Source organism: Carlito syrichta, unplaced genomic scaffold (assembly GCF_000164805.1).
Source record: "Carlito syrichta isolate Samal-C Ts95f unplaced genomic scaffold, Tarsius_syrichta-2.0.1 Scaffold316272, whole genome shotgun sequence".
Lineage (NCBI taxonomy): Eukaryota > Metazoa > Chordata > Mammalia > Primates > Tarsiidae > Carlito > Carlito syrichta.
In genome coordinates this window covers 234,825-255,340 of record NW_007260368.1, presented here as the reverse complement: position 1 = coordinate 255,340, position 20,516 = coordinate 234,825, and the positions used below count along the sequence as shown (strand labels likewise).

At 36.8% G+C, this 20,516-nt stretch overlaps 1 protein-coding gene across 4 annotated transcripts in view; it reads left to right on the top strand.

The window, feature by feature from the left end:
• Positions 1–20,516, top strand: part of ETV1 (ETS variant 1) — a 93,522-nt gene that overhangs the window by 53,387 nt on the left and 19,619 nt on the right. For all 4 annotated transcript variants that reach the window (XM_021706977.1, XM_021706978.1, XM_021706980.1 and 1 more), the window contains one exon: positions 3,434–3,681. In XM_021706977.1, coding sequence (XP_021562652.1) covers positions 3,434–3,681 — 248 coding nt within the window. The remainder of the gene's footprint in view (positions 1–3,433; positions 3,682–20,516) is intronic.

The following is a 20,516-nucleotide window of genomic DNA, read 5'->3' as shown; positions in this document are numbered from 1 at the left end:
TTAAAAAGGGGCAAGACATGAACCAGCGCGTAGAATGGGGCTGAATGCTGTGGTGAGTGATTCTTGCCTCCTAGAAATAAAGAAACTCATATATAAATAAAACATAGGAAGACCTTCAGAGGTTCTGAGAGAGTCTGTCTTAACATACAATTTAAAACATAGGTTGGTTATCTTCATCATCCTTCCCTCTTTCTCCCTTCTACCTTGTGCTTCTGTGTAAGCAGTGGTGTGCTAGTAAGTGCTTAACAACAGACTGAATGGGAGAAAAACAAAAAAGATTTGCTGAGTCCATGATGTAAATACTGTCCCCATGGTCTGCTATGAGCTCTCATGGTGACATCCCTGAGTGTGGAGTTGGAAAGATGTCTAATAACATACTATGTGATATAGTCATGCGGATACAGTAGACACACACAACCTCAACACATAGTTAGTGACAGGCAGGAAAATAATTAGGAACTGATGAGTTCTGTGTTTTTTCTTGCCTTTGTTTTTAATATATTTTATGATTGTGAAGCTATAGGATTTAATTCTTTAAAATGGCTGCGTTTAACAATTGGCTCAAAAACTTCCTGCAAATATAACAATAAGCCAGTGAAAACTGGCTCTGACACACCATTGTAAAAATAACTCAGCCAAAGGAATCTTCTAGATCAACAGAGAAAAGCAGAAGAGGTGCCACTGGCAACTTTCTGAAAATAAGGGAGTGCTCAAATCTGCTTTTTATAGTTTTTTTCATGGGACTCTATCTCAAATTCAGTAACTCATTTTGCTATAAAGGCATAACATGAAAGCATTCTTCCCAATGTGATCCTAAGCCGTATCTTTTCTACCTTTGTTTCCATCACTAAGTTCTCTTGTATTTCAGTTATTAAAGGCCTCCTATGATCATTCCCTTCTTACTCCATAGACTTGAGACTGTGTCAGAGTGTAATGGTATGTGCATCTGTGTAAACAGTTTTGTAAATACAGATGAAAGAATTCTTATTGCAGGGTGGGCCATTAAACAGATGCACATTGTGCAGGGCTAAAAGAAAGAGTTTGAACAAAAACAACAAGTTTTATTTTGTCTCTTCTGGTGCCTTCCCAGAGTCCTTGACAACTGAGTGCCGGAATTCTAGATTGTGTAGTTGACTTTTTTTCTCAGGGAAGGTGACTGCTGAATAAGCAGTGTGCCTGTTTTTAGGTGACCTAACTTGAAATGTTTTCGCCAAATCCATTTTAGTTTCTCCACTTGAAGTCAAATATTTGAGACTGAGAACAGCCGGCCCGGAACTCCAAGAGGGAAGTTCAGGGTCTTTTCCCACTGGCCCCCGACTGAGTTTTGAGGACAGTACCAGCTGGCCAATCCCAGGAAAATCTCCGAAGCCGTATGTTTCTGAGGAGGATTTCTTAGAGGGCTCTGGCCAACAAATGACAATCCCTCAGATATAAATGGCAATTCTGCTCTGGGAACAGATCTTTTCCCCAGAACACCCCCTCTAGCCCAGGCTCCCACTTCACTCTGGGAATGCTTTATGGCCAACTGGCCAGCCCCCTGCTTCCTTCCCTCAGTCTCATTCTGCTCCTCGGGCCAGCCCTTTGGCATTTTTTCCTGAACCCACTGTGCAGGAACCCTGGCTCTTTTTCCCAGCACTTCTACCACGCAGACCCTGTCTTTCTTTATCTAAGAGTTCATCAGCACGCTCTCCTTACCCATTAACTCTCTTTCAGAAGCTTCTTGAATTCGTTTTCTTCACCATCCATCAGTGGTTCACCAGAATGGCACCAACACCTTGCAGTTTCCCGGGAAGTGTGTGTGTTTGATGTATACATGTTCCCCAGCAGCCACCCACTGGAATCAGGTTGACTCGTAAAAACAAACGACTTGATTCCTTACAAAGCTTTCAGTGCCAGTGTTATTAACTTCCTTTTAAGGCTTCGCAAGTGAGCCCGTTTCTTATTTTAACTTCAAGTTACAATTTTCTGATTCACTCCTTGACAGTTCTTAATGATAATTTCTGTTTCTTTTTTTGGCTAATGAAATAAGCAAGGGAAGGGAAATGAATGCACTGCCAGTCAGCCTAACAGTTTTGCAATATTCGGATTTCTAAGTTTATTTTCTGCAGGTGTAGGTGGAATTTCAGTGCTTTCTATGACCGCCAGTGAGCCTCAAGTTAAATCACAGGATGGAATGTTCTTAGAAATGCTAAAGCAATTGCTTTGCCATTCTTTAGCTTTTACCTTATTTTCATTTAACATTACCGAAATTAAATGCTAACTTTCCAAATTAAAGTCACAGGAATGCTTTTAGTGTGGGGGTGGGGTTAATAGGCTTAGATTTACCCATAGAAATGTTTTATGGGTTATTTTTAAGCACTCCTGGGGCATTTTTAGAGCACTTTTAAATCTTTAATTAATCTGCATCTTTGTGGTGGGTCAATGATATTATGGATGAGAAACACAGAACAGAACAATTATGTGATCAGCCAATCATTACCCAGGAGTCAAGAACAAAGAAACCTAGGACTCACTTTCAGCCTTCTGCCAAGTCCTCAGAACTTCCTTGGGAGCTCAGAGCACAACTTGCCCCAAATCTATGCAACACATATATGTTAGTTCCATCTTTGGAGGTCAGCTGTATGTGCATGCTTATTGTTAACAACCTGATATTTTGTTTGAAGTGACTGCAAACCAATGTAGTCTGTGATGCTGTTTGACAGTAAAGAGGTGATCCTTTTAAAACACCTTGAATTTGAGTCCCTGCAATCTCTGGTTTTACTTCTTACTAGAACACAATGATAATTTAGGACATTGTTGAGGAATTTTAAAAGACTTTTTGATTTGAGAAAAGAGTCATTCCACTTTGTTTTTTCAGTAATGGATGGTAATGGAAGGAAAACCAATGAGTAGGTGTTTAGTTGATTGGGTTTTTTGTTTGTGATTAGTTTGGTAACATAATTAAGAGACAGAGAATGCAATGTGAGATTAGATTCTATTTTCCCTTTTTTTCTTCCATGTAATTATTTGAGGCCCTTATCATAATGGAAGTTATATAAATGATCCCAATTGAATTAGAACTAGACATTTTTAGCCTTTAGGGTAGGTAGATAGAGAATAGATAGATAGATAGATAGATAATATATATCTGCATCTATTCCCCAAAATAATGTATTGTTCTCCTCGCTCTGTTCAAAGACATGCGCTTGAATTCATGTACTGCAATGGCCAACTGGCAAGGGACTGACTAGAAGGGGAACACAAGGCATGATTTGATTTAAAAAGCATAGTGCTACTAACCCAGGAAAGAAGAAAAATCTAATGTTAGTTAAAGATTTACACTTGGAATCACTTGGTGTCATGTTCAGTCACTTAGCAGTGAAAAATCGTGGCAGTGTTTGAAAGAATATTCCATATTGCAATATCATCTGAAACGTACTCTCTTATTCCCTAGATTTCGCCGCCAGCTTTCTGAACCCTGCAATTCCTTTCCTCCTTTGCCGACAATGCCAAGGGAAGGACGTCCTATGTACCAACGCCAGATGTCTGAGCCAAACATTCCCTTTCCACCACAAGGTTTTAAGCAGGAGTACCACGACCCAGTGTATGAGCACAGCACCATGGTTGGCGGTGCCGTCAGCCAAAGCTTTCCCCCTCCTCTGATGATTAAACAGGAACCCAGAGATTTTGCATATGACTCAGGTAGGCTCGTGCTTTGACGAAATTATATTCAAGGAGGCTCTATTCACTCCCCTTGTCACTTTGGTTTGTTTTGGTGTCAGACTGGGTAGCTCCTTTCTGATTTTATCCCTTCATTGAAACTTTATCTATAGGGAAAGAGTTGGACTATCATATCATTTTGGCATGAAGTGATGGTTGAAATAGCATCTGGAAATAAAACAAGTTCAGAGAAAAGTGTACCTTATAGATTTATGCACACTCTCCTCCCAAGAGGGAAATGTTTTACTTTTTCTTTTTTTTGATTCTGTTCTTTTTTTTTCTTCCTGTTTTGCTACTGTAGTGCCATTTAATAACAATGTTTACAGAAAGTACCATTCTTCTGAACTCGTATTGCTTATAACATTAAAAAAATTATTGACGGCAAAGATTCCAAGGGTTCAGAAGTAAGAATACTTATGTATTCTTGGCAAACTGCAGATTCAGTTTGTTCATAGAGCTTAACTTTGTCTCAGTGAGCTAGAAAGCAGTACACTAAGCAGAGAGAGATATTTCCTTAAAAAAAAAAAGAGAGAGAGAGAGGGTTTAAAATATTTTCCAAATATTACCACTCTCCTCGACAGCAATTGAACCTTGACACCGAAAGAATTGCTTAACTCATCTTTGAGTTTTTCCTGCTATAATCTACAAAAGCAGGGCATGTGTCTTTCATATGTCTTTGGTATTTTGAAAAGATGTATGAAATAAAACCCATGTTTATAAGAAGGGCACTATGACCTGCAAAATATTATCATAAACATTATTGTATCTGTGGTCAATAGATGGTTGTGGACACCCATCTTTTTAAAAATGGTGTTATTTCCTCTTACCTGAACATAAAGTTTTGGACATTATTTATGAAGGAACTCTTGCTTCTGTGGTAATAACTCTGCTGAGTTTTTATATCGGTCTACTTGAGTAAAGAAAACTATCTCCAGGTGTTGAGTTTCCAACTTGCATAAAATTAGCTGCTGTATTGTGAACTACCCTTAAAACTTACCAGGAGAAATCCCTACTTAAGAAGTCTCTCTCTGGTCATTTTTTGACTGCACTCTTCCTCATTGGGCAAGAAGTTCAAAGGACTATGGGAATTGACCACCCCAAGGCATGCTTCAGCTTCTAGAAAGCACACCAGCTCCCTAAGATCCATACATTCTCTTTTCAGTTAGCCTTGACTCTACTTCCAGGGCCTGAGAAAGTTCATTGCAGGCAGGCACACTGCTCTTGTTCTAGCCCTAGGTCCAAAGGTGTCTAAGGGCAGCTTTGTGAGGGGATAAGGAAGGAACTGAAATGTGCCCACAAGTGTGTGTGAGGTCCCCACAGTGTGGCACAACGTTGGATTGAAGAATAGGAATAGAGGCAGGAAAAGAGGTGGGCTAGGTTCTGGAGACTGGATACCAGCTCTCTGTGCATCATCCTCTTTCATATCTATTGTTAGAGATTTCCTCAACTGCTAAATTGGACCAAGCTGCCAGGTTGCTAGGTATGTTTTCAAAGATGGAGAAGAGATAATGCATTTATCAGTTCATTTGTTTGATTTATGATTTTAAAAATATAAACATTTGGTATGAGGGTCTTTTTTGAATTCTTGTCCCAGAACTTATAATTTGGGGACTATCTCAAAATGTCCCACTGTAGTTTCAGTTTAGAATCTTTTATATTTGTCCATTGATGTTTATAATTACAAACTCTATACTGTCATGGACTTTCATTATAAGTAGGATACATCTCTCTGTACATTTCAAATCCTGCTAACTGAAATAAACCTTATTCCCCAAACCCCATTTTACTTTGCAACTTTTTAAGAAATTCCTCATAATTTCAAGAAACTTCATATAAAAAAAGAAACTTTGTATGGAAACCATATAAACTAGCTCAAATAGTCATTCAAAAGGACTTGTTTAAATTGTCACTTAAAAAGATTTTGGGCCTTCTAAAAATGTGTTTATATTTATGATACCCAAAATAGTAACACTGAAATTCTTACTGATTCTGTGATTTGCTCTATGTATATATTCTCCCTACATTTGTATTACATATACAATTATATGTAGCATGGTATTGAGGATATATAACTTTTCTTGAGGAGATGTGAACCCAATTAAAAAGTGATTTAAAGATTCTCATGAGAGCAAATTGCATTATTACCAAACATAATCATAATATGGATGTTGAAGTCAGTCACTGTCTCACCCTCACAAGCACAGATTTAGTCACTAATAAGCCTTAAAAGCATAGTCCAGCATCCTTTGTTGAAGGTTATATTTGGGCATCTGTTTTGTAAATGTACCTTATATCTTGCAAATGACTTGTAAAATATTTGTTTAATATTTGAGCAGTTGTTAATTTTCGTCATTTTCTCCCCTCTAAATTATATTTTAAGTAGCCAAAGTTGTACACCACAACTTTGAATTCTAATTTCAATATTGCCAATTGGATAGTTGTTTTGCTTAAATACTTAAGTAGTAAAATTGTATCTTTTGAATAGGGTTTAAAAGAAATGTAGTAACAGTGTAACCAGAGCCTATGAAAAATTAATCTGTGGGTATTAAAATGTATTTTACAGGCCACCAAATTGCTGCAATTAAGTTGGCACATCTGTATTTGTTATGCATTGTAATCAACAAGTATAATCTCTAGATATTTTGTTTTGTTATTAGTTTTTTCATCTTTGTTGAGAGCACATTAAATAACCTTTTAGGAAACTTAATGTATTTATCACTGATTTCTTTTTTCACCTGTTGATGAATGTTGAACAAATAGCACATTAGAAAATAGTTTATATGTGATTTCAAAACAATGCAAAAAAAATTATCTAAGGAGAACTCAGCATCTATGATCCAAAGATTATCCTTTCAGTAGGCCTCTAGGACTTTCTGTTTCTTAATTAAATATACCATAAGTGTTATGAAAATAAAATAAGCCTTGTTAAGGAAAAGGCAACATGATTGTGCTCTAATAAAACCTGACATTAATTATGACATGGGAAATGGAAGGTCTATTAGTTATAATTATAATTACAGGAATGCAATTTTAACTGCCGAATATTTAAGATAAGAATGCAAAATATTATGTTAGAAGAGTAGAAATTTTTATTCAGGAGAAGAGAAAAAATTGGAGCTGAAGACAGTGAGGAGATAAGAAATAGATATTTAGGGTCAGTTTGATGATGTGTGCCCAAGGAAAAGAGATTTAAAGATCTAAAGTGGGATCATAATTGGATCTTGATACTAAGTTCTAAAGCACCAGATCCAATACATCTATTGTTGCTTTCCTTCTCTTCTTCTCTAGCCTAATAATGCTGAACAAAAAGGCATACGCAGGGTTTTTGTTTGTAGATTGACTTTCCTAAGTCTAGCATGATGTTTTTCCTTTTTATTCTTATAGCCAAGTGACCACACAGAACAGGTTATAAATGCATGAGTGCGTCATTCAGCGTGTCTTATGCAGAGTACCTTATGTGATATCCCATTTTCATAAAGTCTTGGCTATTTTCTGAATTTATGCTCTTATTTGAGATCTTGAAAGTTCAGAATACCCAGTGAGGCAGATAATTTAGATGTCTATAGCAATATATTTTATTAGATTTGTATGTGTTGGTTGGCATTTTGCTTGGTTTTGTTTCATTTTATGTTTTTAATATTATATGGTAGATTTATTAGGTGGATAGTGGGCACATAAAGTTAAAATTTGACTTAAAAAATATCAGTACCCTGATCACATATTTTAACAGGATGACTTCATTCTCAGGAATTTTTCCTAATAAAAAGTTAGGATACATGCACAGTACATGTTTGACAGAGACAGAGAAATAGCAAAATATTATAAATATACAATTGTGAATAATAAAATAAATTATAGCTACCTGTAAAAGAAATGTTATGCATTCATTAGAAGTCAGATTTTTAAAAAATATTTAATAAAATGAGACTACTGAATTTTTTTTAAAAGTATGTAAAGCATAACTTATGCAAAATTAGATCCAGTGCAGAAATACCCTGGCTATGTATGAGTGGTGATATTATAGGTGATTTCTATTTTGTCCATCGTGTGTTGTGTTTAACAATGTGTATGTGCTGTTTTCCTAATCAAACAGAATACACAATATTTTTTAAAATATATCAACCCATTGGGAGTTGAACAAGAGAGATGTCCAAATTAATTATATCGGTCCTATAAGTGAAAAGAATGCTCTGTAAAGGAAGATAAAATCGTCTCGCACATTGTATGCCTAAATGACTTTCCATCAGTTTGTGTCTCAGACCAACCTGTTATGGGACCCCCATAATGCTGGCAGTCCCACCCTTAATGCTGTGTTCCTTTGCACTTTGTAGTGTACGAAAACTGCTACACTAGGAGTTAGTTGGCCAGTGGGGGGGGGTGTCATACATTGATAAGTAATAAGGTGTCTTTAATCCTTGAAGCCTAGACTATTATTTCAGTTAGTTTTAAATATGTATCCCAGCTGTGTGGTAGAGCAGTTTAACCTAATTGGGAATGAAGGGGGGGAAAGAAGAACTTTCAGGGGCAAGAGGAAGTTGGCCGAAATAAGAAAATCAAGGCGAGAGCGCTGCACTCTGGAGCTTGAGGAGAGGAGGAAGTGAAAATAGAGAGAAGCTCAGAGGCTGACATCTTGTGTTTGGTGGAGAAAAGGATTTTGCATCTTTTTATTGTGTTTTTTAGCCACTCCTGTTGCTACTGCTGAGGTCTCCTTTCAGTTCGGAGATGTGCAACATGTATCTGGCGGCAGATGTCATTAGTATGATTTTAAATTGGGAAGTTGACACAAATAGGTGTTTCATAGAATCACAAATCTTTGGACTCGTGAAAGCTTTTTACAATCGCCTATTCCAGATGCATTCTCCACACTCGAGTTTTATAGATAAATAGCTGAAGCTCATCCAAGTAAAGTGACTTATTATCAGTACACAGATAGATTGTGAAGCAGCCAAAACTAAAATTGGGATTGTCTAATGCTTAGTTTATTGCACAGTTCATGGTTTTTCTTTCTATGTAATTGTCCAGAAAAAAAGGGAAATACTTTACAATGTATTGCATATATTATAGATTCTTTAGACTAAGTATTTTTGTTTTGTTTTTAAAGGTTCCATGATCCAGGGCAGTACTAGCATCTGCTTTGAGACTTCAGGTGTGCTTTTCCTCATTTGAGAGAAGTACATGTTTCACTGTAGACAGTGCCCACATTTTATTCTAATTGTTGGGTGTTCACTGCTGTGAGGTATAAAAATCTGGGACCTCAAATGACATAAGGACTTAAGATGCATTCTACTTTCTTTTAAAATTATATGCATTGTTAAAAGTTGTGATTATCAAGAAGTTACCTTTTGTAATATTTCTTCTGAAAAAGGCTAAATAATTAGAAGAAAAAGTGGCATGTTAATGACCCATCCAACTCTAAAATTCTTTGGTTGCATAAACTTAGAGTCTGTTTGAGCCTTCTTATTGGACTTCACTCTTTCTTAATACCCTTCACAGCTCAATGGCTTACACTTTAACTTGAAAAGTGGTTTTCAGACTTTTGTCAGCTGAAATCTTTTTTTTTTTTACAAGCCAGCTTATGAGGGGCTACAGTATCTAAAACAGGTATAAAGAAAGGTGTTTGCGAAGAATAAGGTGCACCTTTTCCATTCTTCATTTTAAATCCACCCATTCTTCATCCCAGCAACTCCTCCCAAGTCCAAGATTTCCTTCCTTCCTTCCTTCCTTCCTTCCTTCCTTACTTACTTCCTTCCTTCCTTCCTTCCTTCCTTCCTTTTCTTTTTTTTGAGTCGAAATCTTATTGTGTCACCCAGGCTGGAGTGCAGTGGAATACTCATGGCCACTCCAGCCTCAACCTGCTGGGATCAGGTGATCCTTCTGTTTGAGTCTTCCAAGTAGATGGAATCACAGGCGTGCGCCACCACACCTGGCTAATTTTTTGATTTATTGTAGAGACGAGGTCCCGCCATGTTGCTCAGGCTAGTGTCAAACCCCTGAGCTCAGGCAATCCTCTCACCTCCCGCCTCCCAAATTGCTGGGATTACAGGCATGAGCTACGGTGCCTGGCTTCATGTATTCCTTTATCACCTTGGGGCTTTGACAAAAGCCAGTCAAAAGCCTGTACATTTAGAGAATGATTATCTGCTTTAGCACATAGAAAAGTTATGTGTAGGCAGAGAAATGATAAAATAAATACTGAAAAAATGTTTACCTCCTGTTAAATATGTTAAAACTGGATTATGTTTAACTTTGATCTGTCAGAGCTGACAAATGTATCTGGTATTCACATAGGCCCAAGCTGGCACTTTAATCGAGAAATTTAAACACTCTTGGGCTCCAGAAATGGCTAGAGAAGATTTTTGTGTTGTAATTGTTCGTGTTTTTCTGTATTGGTGGATACTCATCTTAATCAAATTGTAGGGAAATCAATGAAACAATTCCTGTTGCTGCCCATGGTGGCATCATTTGGGCTTTCCCTTGCAGAGTTTCTAATATGGTTTCAAGTGAAAGTTGTAGAATGAAATCATTGGGTAACAATACTCTGCATCCATATAGAAATACACATAAATAGTACTTTGTGTGTTTGGAGATGATTTGTCAGAACCTCAATCAACTGACTAAACTTGCACAAAACTAAAGAGAAAAACATGACAAAATTCATAACACTAAATTTACCCCATGCTTTATTTCTAAACTATTACTATTTTATTTGTTACTACTACTAGTATAACAATATCCCAGAAATTGGGGCATCAGGATCTATTAGTTTAAAAAAGTTTCTTATTATTTACTTACCAGAGAGATGTATTTTAGGGAATTTGAACTCATACATATTTTCTAATACATGCTTCTTACATCATTTATGAGCAATTGGGGCACACATAAATCCAAAAATATTATATCCAGGAAACACAAGGAAGCTGTTGAAAAATGCTAATTAGAGTCAGATGGAACACAGGAAGTAGAAAGTAAAAAAAACTGATCATTTATTTTGAACATTGCAGGCCTGTCATAAATTAGCAGGCAGACTTCATTATTTCCAAAATGGAAGGCCTCTCGATCAATAATTTACCCCTCTTGAACATTCTTTGTGTATATTTTAAGAGACAAGGTCTCACTCTGTCACCCAGGCAGGTCTCCAACTACTAGACTCAAGTGATCCTTCTGCCTTAGCCTCTTAAGTAGCTGCAATTACAAGCATGAGCCACTGTGCCAGGCTGTGTGGATATTCAAACGTCACTTACAATTCAATGTGTTCACATTGAAGAGATATTTTTCTTACTTATTTTTTAAATTTGTACTATAGTTGGAATTCTAATTAAATAGCTAAGGGGAATAGTTTTTCTTTCCTCAAATTCCCTTAGAAAGTATGGAAGAGTCACCTAGTTCTGACCAATGCATACCTTCTTCCCTTTCCAGCAGCCATTACAGTCTACTCAATGCCTTCCTCTCTCTTATATAGTTCTAGTGGAAAGCCTAAAATTATGAAAACCACAATATTGAGAACTCTTAACACCTCAAAATATTATTTCAATATGTATATACTGCATATGCTTCTCAAATCAATTATGAATTTTATATCCAGTCCCTAATAATGATAAGGTTGTATTTCATGTATTATGGTCATCAGACTTTGAACATATTGAAAAATGGCATTTAGGCACCAATAACATTTTTAAAAATATGAAATATTATATTTGAAAGTATTCAACTTCATTTTATCATTTTTATTTATATTTTTTGCACCACCTTAAAGAAATCATTTTCTTTAAAAATTCTGGATATTTTTTACAGTTTTGAAAAAAGTATAGTAGGAATTAATAATTCAGTATAGGTTCACTCTTCAATAATTTTACTCTGTTTCATTTTTTTTTTCTAAATGGTGGATGGTAAATAATTTTCCTACCTGCCTGTGTGAAAAATTGCAATTTTGTGCTCCAGTATATGGCCATAACTTCATTTATTCTCTATTACCTTATTGACCAGACACTAGAAAGTGGAAACTAAATGTTAAAAATTGTCATAATGCCAGAGTAGACAATCCTTCACAGGCTTAAAACTGAAGACTTTTTAAAAAATAAGTTTCCTCTTCCTTTTTACAGGCATGGTAATGATCCTTTGATCAATAATTTAGAGATACACATAGGGACTGTTGACAGCAACTTTTTCCTACATGGCTTCAGGTCACTGATTTAAAAAAAAAAAAGTGTTTTCTTCCCTCTGTAGTGAAGGACCAAGTTGCAGATGAGTGATAAAGCCTATTTTATATATATATATTTTATTTTATTTTATTTATTTATTTTTTTTTTAGTTGGAGTCTCACACTGTCACCCAGACTGGAGTGCAGTGGCCGTTCCCGGCCACCGCAGCCTCGACCTGCTGGGCTCCGATGATCCTTCCGCCTCAGCCTTCCAAGTAGCCGGAATTACAGGCATGCGCTACCACGCCCGGCTGATTTTTTGATTTATTGTAGAGATGAGGTCTCGTTGCCCAGGCGGGTCTCGAACCCTCGGGCTCAAGCAATCCACTCACCTCAGCCTCCCAAAGGCGCAGGATTACAGGCTGAGCCACCGAGCCCGGCTGCCTATTATATTTTTAACGTTAGTATAAAACTGACTCTTCCCAAACTAGTTCCATACTTGCTCATAAATTGCTTCCTCTCAAAAAAAGACTGTAGATATTTTTAAGTATTATTATCTTTAGTAATTTCCAGTGCAGCAATGATTATGTTTCTATGGATTTTGGCTTTTTGAACCTGGTAGGTCACATTCTCAAAGGCAAAGTCTTGTCCCTATTCTGTACAAAACTTCCTATGCTTATGGTCACATTTTCTCCTGAGATGTGGCAGCTCATTTTTCCCTAATTCTAAAACTATTGTTTAAAGAAATTCAAGCCGGGCTCGGTGGCTCAGCCTGTAATCCCGCGCTTTGGGAGGCTGAGGTGAGTGAATTGCCTGAGCCCGCGGGTTCGATACCCGCCTGGGGAACTTGGCAAGACCTCATCTCTACAATAAATAAAAAAAAAATTAGCCGGGTCTGGTAGCACACACCTGTAGTTCCAGCTACTTGGAAGGCTGAGGCGGAAGGATCGCCGGAGCCCAGCAGGTCGAGGCTGCAGTGGCCGCTCCAATCTGGGCGAAAGAGTGAGGCTCCAACTCAAATAAAAAATAAAAAATAATTAAATAATTAAAGAAATTCAGGTGGAGAATCACTTGGGAACTTTAAAGAATTAGCTATTAGCCGGGCTTGGTGGCTCAGCCTGTAATCCCGCACCTTTGGGAGGCTGAGGTGAGTGGGTTGCCTGAGCTCATGGGTTCGAGACCTGCCTGGGCAGCGAGACTTCATCTCTACAATAAATCAAAAAAAAAAAAAAAAAAAATCAGCCGGACGTGGTAGCTCATGACTGTAATTCTGGCTACTTGGAAGGCGGAGGCAGAAGGATCGCCAGAGCCCAGCAGGTCGAGGCTGCGGTGGCCGGGAGCGGCCACTGCACTCCAGTCTGGGCAACAGAGTGAGACTCCAACTCAAAAAAAAAAAAAAATTAGCTATTTATCTTTCAGAAAATGTGAACATCCTATCTGTTTTCCTAACATCCAAAGATAATTTTCTTTTGCTCAGCCAGTGACTTGTAGATTAGGAGATCACTTACTTTCTGATTTTTAGGTACATCGGTTGTGAAAAGTGACAGGGGTGTCTTCCTAATTGATTTTGTTATTATGATGGAGGTCATAGAGTGGCTTCACAATTTGACTTTGCTTTTTATTGCTTAGCATGCTCATATGGGTTTTCTGCATTCGTTTCTGAGTTAATATTACAAATATCCCAAACCAGCACTCTGGCCCACTATCTCAGTTTTTCTAAGAAATACTTAAATATGCTCTAAATCTACAGTTACAGTAAGTGGCATTGGCTAGTGATTTGATTTGAGAATTGAGACTTCAGTCTGGATTTACTCTTTATGCATTAACATGGGTCAAATGGACAGAGACTGCATTTTAAGTCAGTAATGGAAGGCTGAAGGCTGTCTTAAGCCAATCATATCAGTTTTGCCCATGACTGATTGATCCCTAGGGACAGAACTCTGTAAGCATTTCTCTTACATGAATGGACACTATAGAGCCTGGAGTTTCATTCATAAAATGGAGACTGAAAGGAAACACACACACGCACGTGCACACACACACACACACACACACACACACACACACACACACACTCAGGAATGTCCATTTATACAGAGCTGAAGGGTGTAGTGTTCCATCAGCTGCTGCTTTTGCCAGTTGACTGGGAGTAATGATTAATGCTCATTGGTCCTGCTTGCATGTAACCTGACACTATTTATGGCCTTGCAGTGTTCCTAATGTATAGTGAATGAGAAGACAACATTCTCAAATCAGAAACATAAACAGGAACTGGTGGGTCTGAATTCCATTCAAATATGTCATTTCAGCCCCACAGTGTTTGTCTAACTTGGATTTTACAGGCAGGAAAGGGGGAGGGAAGGGATAATCTGCTTGTGAGTTGTACTAGCTTGGAAAAAGAGAATTAGAAGGGGGTGGAGCATACTTTTATAGTGTGGGGTTTTTAGTTACATTTTAAATAAAACAACCAGGACACTTGGGCCTAGAACTGCTTATTTTGCGTGGGTAAAATGAACATACAACTGTTTTTATAAATGGAACTGAGATTTGAAATTAGATGAGACAGTTTAAAGATGCATGTTTGGATGTCTTTTTATGTCTGTGTGTTTCATGAATGTGAACAAAAGAAGGAAAAATTACAGTATGTTTAAAAAATGTTTATATACATGAGTGTTTGTTTTTAAGTTTAGAATATAGTTTTTGAATTTTTTTATACTCAAATGATTTTTGTACTTAAGTAAGGTGGCTATTTAGTAGGTCCCAGGAAGAGGGAGACATTTTATTTCATAAAATATTTTCATATAGGATATCATTAACTTGAAATAATTTTCTAGGAATTTGTATCAAATTAAACAGATAATTATTTTTATCATGTATGTATGTAGGTGTGTGTGTGTGTGTGTTTGTATATAGCTTCTATTTAGTTGTTTCCTTTTTTTGTTTGTTTGTTTGAGTTCGAGTGTCACTCTTGTTGCCCAGGCTGGTGGCACACTCACAGCCACCGCATCCTCAACCTACTGGACTTAGGCGATCCTTCTGCCTCAGCCTTCCAAGTAGCTGGAACTACAGACGCATGCCACCACGCCCAGTTATTTGTGTGTGTGTGTGATTAACTGTAGAGACAAGGTCTCACAAAGTTGTCCAGACTGATCTCAAACCCCTGGGCTCAGGCAATCTTCTCGCCTTGGCCTCCCAAAATGCTAGGATTACAGGCTGAGCCACCAAGCCCAGCCTATTTAGTTGTTTCTAACGCAGTCTGGAAAACTTTACAAATATAGATGTTTCAAAGATAAATATAAAAAGAATCAAAAAGCAAAACAAAACCAAAAGAACCACTAGCATGTGTTATTATGATTTATTTAAATGTGCTCTTTAACTCCAAAAAGTGTTTTTGAACTCTCCACTCTTGTAACTTATTTTTTAGTGTGTGGATCCCTACCGTCTACTGCTTCATCTGTTTTTTATTAATTCTTAGCATTAAAAAAGTAAAACCAACCACTTTGTCTGACACTAGAAACATACTAAATCCTGGGCCTGATATCCATGTATATTTGTGTCACACTGGGCACATTTTGTAACCTTTTTTTGCCCTCAGATTCCTCATTTATTAAAAGGGCTCCTAACTCTCATCACTTAGTGTTTTTGTAAGGATTAAACATGACATGCCTGATAGAGTGTCTGCCACATGTTAAGGGTACAGGCAATAATAAAGGACTTCCATTGGCTTTATTTTGACTAGATATTTCTTCAAAGATTGCTAGTTCTTTAATAAGGTGCCATTATTATTTCTAATAATTAAAAATACATTTTAGGGGGGTAGAGGATAAGATGAAATGAGAGGATTGCTCTTACAGCAATCACTTTGTGCAAGTCCAGCAAGACGCTCTACTGTTATGCTTCCTCTGACGCAGGGAAACAGTTACGCTGGACTTCTGACTAGTATTATTCACATTTCAAGCACATAGGACACATCATCTGAGTATTGTGGTCATCCAAGGAGACATGAAAGCGAGAGGACAAAGCTGTTCATTTTTTGTTTTCTTTTGCTTTGCTTTGCTTTGTTTTGTTTTTTGCTTTTTTCCCCAATCGTTTAGATCCCAGCAGGGGAACAATTCAGAATGAAAGTTCCACATTCAAACCACTACCTCTTCAGAATTATGTTTGTGGCCTATTTTGGCAGCTCATGGCATCCTGTCTCATATTTTTTTAAAACCTCTGTTAATTGTCAGAGTAGAGTCATATCTAATAAATAGTCAAAGTTACAGTTGTGCTTATGTTTCCTATCACTTAAGCTTTATTTTTAACATCAGCCTAATAAAACCATCATGGGCTTGTAAAACTTGAAAAACTGTGAGCCCACGAGATCATATAAGCTAATCCTGTTTGGAGCGGGTCATTATTTGTGTGGGATACTGTCCCAAAAAAACCCCAAATGTGTACAAAAGAAGTTTTCTAATTGTGTGGGTAAAATTCTATACTGTCTTTGATACATGTGGCCTTAAAGTCTCAAAAGCATCTGGATTCGGATAACTGCATTATTTACTTATTTACCCCCCACACTTTTTTTGTACATTTTGCAAACTCTATTACAAGCATATAGAAACCAACTAAAAACTAACATAATTATTGCTCCATACTCAAAGTCTATTAATATCTGAGCTATGGTGAAATAAGTCTCTCTGTAGATTTTAAATTATTTATATTCACAGTTTACTGAAAACTTGAGGGAGAAAGATCCCATCTAAGTGTAAATGAGGTAATACTAAATTCATCACTCCCTTCTCAAGATTTAAGCTGTTCTCCCACTTTCCTGCCTTCTGCACATGAGGCTCAGTAACTAAGACGCTATAGTCACTTGGAGGTCCATGACTGACAACAAATGGGTTGACTTGACTTTTTTTGCCGTCACACTTGTTTTCTCTCTCACATCAATTCAGATATACTAATCCTGGGTTTTATTATTGGATTGAATTACTTTTAGATTTGTTCTACAAATCTACTCAGTAGTGTTGATCAAACAAAACACTCAGTAGAGTGATCATAGGGGTATAAAAAGTTTATTCCCAGTTACATCCATTTTAGGGCACTTTATAAAGTATAGTTTTCTCAACTGACTACAGTAAATGTATTCATGTGACAAGTGGAAAAGGAACTTAAAAGTGTAGCATGTATGTGATGCATTTACATTTAAATACATCTTTGTAAAGCTCAGGTTATTTATGTACTTTAGAAAACCTTTGGGCTTTAAACATAAATGTGAGCTTAACAGGAAGTGAGAAGAAACACTATTTTTTTAAAAATTAGTGAAATACTAAGTTACTAAAACATTGGCAAACTCTGACAAACTCCTCTTTCTTAAAAGAGATTGGTGTTATTAGTTCTTAATACAACTCAATGTTTTTTGGATAGCAGATTAATGTTTTCAGAAAACTAGTTGAAGCTCTGAAGGGTGCATTGAGTACCATAAACATTTTTTTATTGAGTATGCTAATTTCAGATCTATGTTTACATACACATTTTGGCTCTGGATATTTAATATGCAAAGTTTTAGAAATCATCATTATAGAACACACAACTTCACGTAAGCTTGTGCTTGTCACATCACCTTCAAAGGAAGTAGTCAAGTGTATAGTCAATCTATCGTTGTACTGTACACTTATGTGAAACAAAACCACATTAAAATACATCAAACTTACTCCTATTTTATTGGAATCTCTCATTTATTCTAAGAGATATTTGAATGCTTAATTAAGTTATATGTTGATGATTGCTATAGGAATTTAAATCATTTAGAGTTTATAATATGAAATAATTCCAAGCTTACATACTATTTGATAACAAAGCAATTTCAATTCTCTGTAGAGATACCCCAGACAATCCTGGCAAATCTTTTCTCTCTCCTCTGGCCTGGTGTAGCTCCTAGAAAGTTTAGGCAAACCATACCCTCAAAGAACACCTCCATTCTATACTATGAGCAGCAAATATGCAAATTAGAGAGCACCCTGCAGATTTAAATGTGCAAATTCAAAACTGCACTTTGTGGTCAAACCCTTGGTGAAGCTTCCCAAATCAGTATTATGTTTCCCAGCACAGCTTGAAAATGCAAATCAAGAGACAGAGAAGATAACCTTTCTAAAATTTTTTTTAAAAGTTCCTTGCCTGCATATCTTAATTTGAAGAGAACTTTAGTAATGTTACTAAAGGTGAAGACTAATCAAATCGTGTTCTACGGGTGTTAGTTTATTATTCTTCTTAACTTCCACTGCATTGGCCAATGCATTAACATGACAACAGTGCTTTGCTGCTTTGAATTTTTGCAGTATATTAGATCAGCTTTCATCACTATGAACTCATCTGTAACAAATTATAGGCAGTCTAATTTCTGTGAGCTGATTTAGCCAGTGCAAACATCATGTTATAGAGTTCTTTGATCCACAAGTTTTGAAATAAATAAAAATTATTTGTCCTAAATTAAACTTACATAATTCAATTTTTAGATTGAATTTAAAACTTTTAAAGCCAGAATTACCTAGGACCTAACATCAGGGGATAATATTGGAAAAAGAAGCTCAAAAAAGTTACCCCTAAGTAGTTAAAAAATCTACTGGAAGCCAGGCTCGGTGTCTCAGCCTGTAATCCTGCGCCTTTGGGAGGCTGAGGTGAGTGGATTGCCTGAGCCCACGGGTTCGAGACCTGCCTAGGCAGCGAGACCTCATCTCTGCAATAAATCAAAAAATCAGCCGGGCGTGGTAGCGCATGCCTGTAATTCCAGCTACTTGGAAGGCTGAGGCGGAAGGATCGCTGGAGCCCAGCAGGTCGAGGCTGCGGTGGTCGGAAGCAGCCACTGCACTCCAGTCTGGGCGACAGAGTGAGACTCCAACTCAAAAAAAAAAAAAATCTACTGGTGATTCTGGCTTAAATCATCTAAATTATAAATTTATAATGAATTTTAAATCAGTGTATGTTAAATATCATAGATTAGCAGATAGATTTCTGAAAAATGTTTCAGAATAAATACATGAATAAGTAACAAATCAGCCATCTCATGTGATTTAAGAATAGCAAATAAAGATTAAAATGTAATTTATTTAGATACACAATGATATCTAGTTTTATGTACTGTAGTTCACTCAGCTTAACTACTTGTGAAGATCACTTAAAAATAGATTCCATTATTCATAATAAGTGCCATATATTGAGTTCTTACTGTGTTCAGACACTGTGCAAAATGTTGCGTGTGTCTTACTCCATATGGTCCTAACAACCCTTTTAAGGATATGATTAATATTTTTTGAGTTGGAGTTGCACTCCATCACCCAGATTGGAGTGCAGTGGCACACTCACAGCCACCCCAGTGTCGACCGGCTGGGCCCCAGCGATCCTTCCACCTCAGCCTTCCAAGTAGCCGAAACTGCAGGCACGCCTTACCACGCCTGGCTAATTTTTGATTTACTGTAGAAACGAGGTCTCCCAAGTTGCCCGGGCTGGTTTCGAACCTGCAGGTTCAGGCAATCCACTCGCCTCGGCCTCCCCAAATGCTGAGATTACAGCCTGAGCCACCAAGCCTGGCAGATGTCATTATTATTCCCATTTTACAAATGAGGAAGTTGAGAACCAGAGATGTCAGATAACTAACAAAATGCCATACTCCCATGAAATGTCAGAACAGAAATTCAAACTCAGGGCTAACAGATGAAAAGGCTCATGTTTATAACTATTGTGCTGACCTACTTATCCTAAAATTGCAACCCATGGGTGTATAATAGGATGACAGTGTAAATATACTGTCATTTTAACATTTTTGCAAAAGTTCAACTACTGCTTGTTATTGTTGTTGAATGTTGTACTCATTTTACTCATGAAAAAAACAGAAGTAAATGTATATGCAATGTCTTCATTCCCTGCCACAAAACATTTGCCTTTGAAGTCGCCGCCGAGGCCGAGCTAGTTTGGATCTTCTTTGGGCATTTAGCAAAAGTTAAAATGTAATGCCAAACTTTATTGGTTGGATTTTTTATTAGATAAGGTAGAAATGAAAGCAGCAGGCAATTTAATTAGCAGTAATTTTTTCTGGGCAAGTCATTACTTTGATGAACTTCAGAGCAATGTTTATGGCTCCTAATTAACCATGTTAGTCATTTGATTGAATAATCACTTTGGAAATGTTTCTACAATTTGATTAGAGTCTGACCCACTCTGATAGTCATAAATTAACTGATATCACTTTAGTATAACATGACTTTAGTTACTTTATGGGAATAAACTCCTCTTAGGCATATCCAGTCATCTCTGGATCATATAAAGGACACCAATTTTAAGACTAGAATGGATTTAAACATTGCTAACCAAATGTCTCAATTTTAACAGCTAGGTGTAAATTTTATTTACTCTAAAATTTAATATAACAAATAGGATCAGGAAAACAATTATTGGCAAAAATAATTATATTCCTGTGTATTTCTTTTTCTAAATTGCCATTTATTGTCTTTTTTTTTTTCTTTCTTAAAGAATTTACATTGCAAGTTGGGCCTTTAGAAATCTAATAAGAGATTCTGGCATTAACCTTACCATATAAGTCATTAATTTATTATGAATTTTAAGCCAATATATTTAAAAATATATCATAGATTAATAGAATTTGTGAAGAATATCACAAAGTTCATCATAACAAGAAATCATC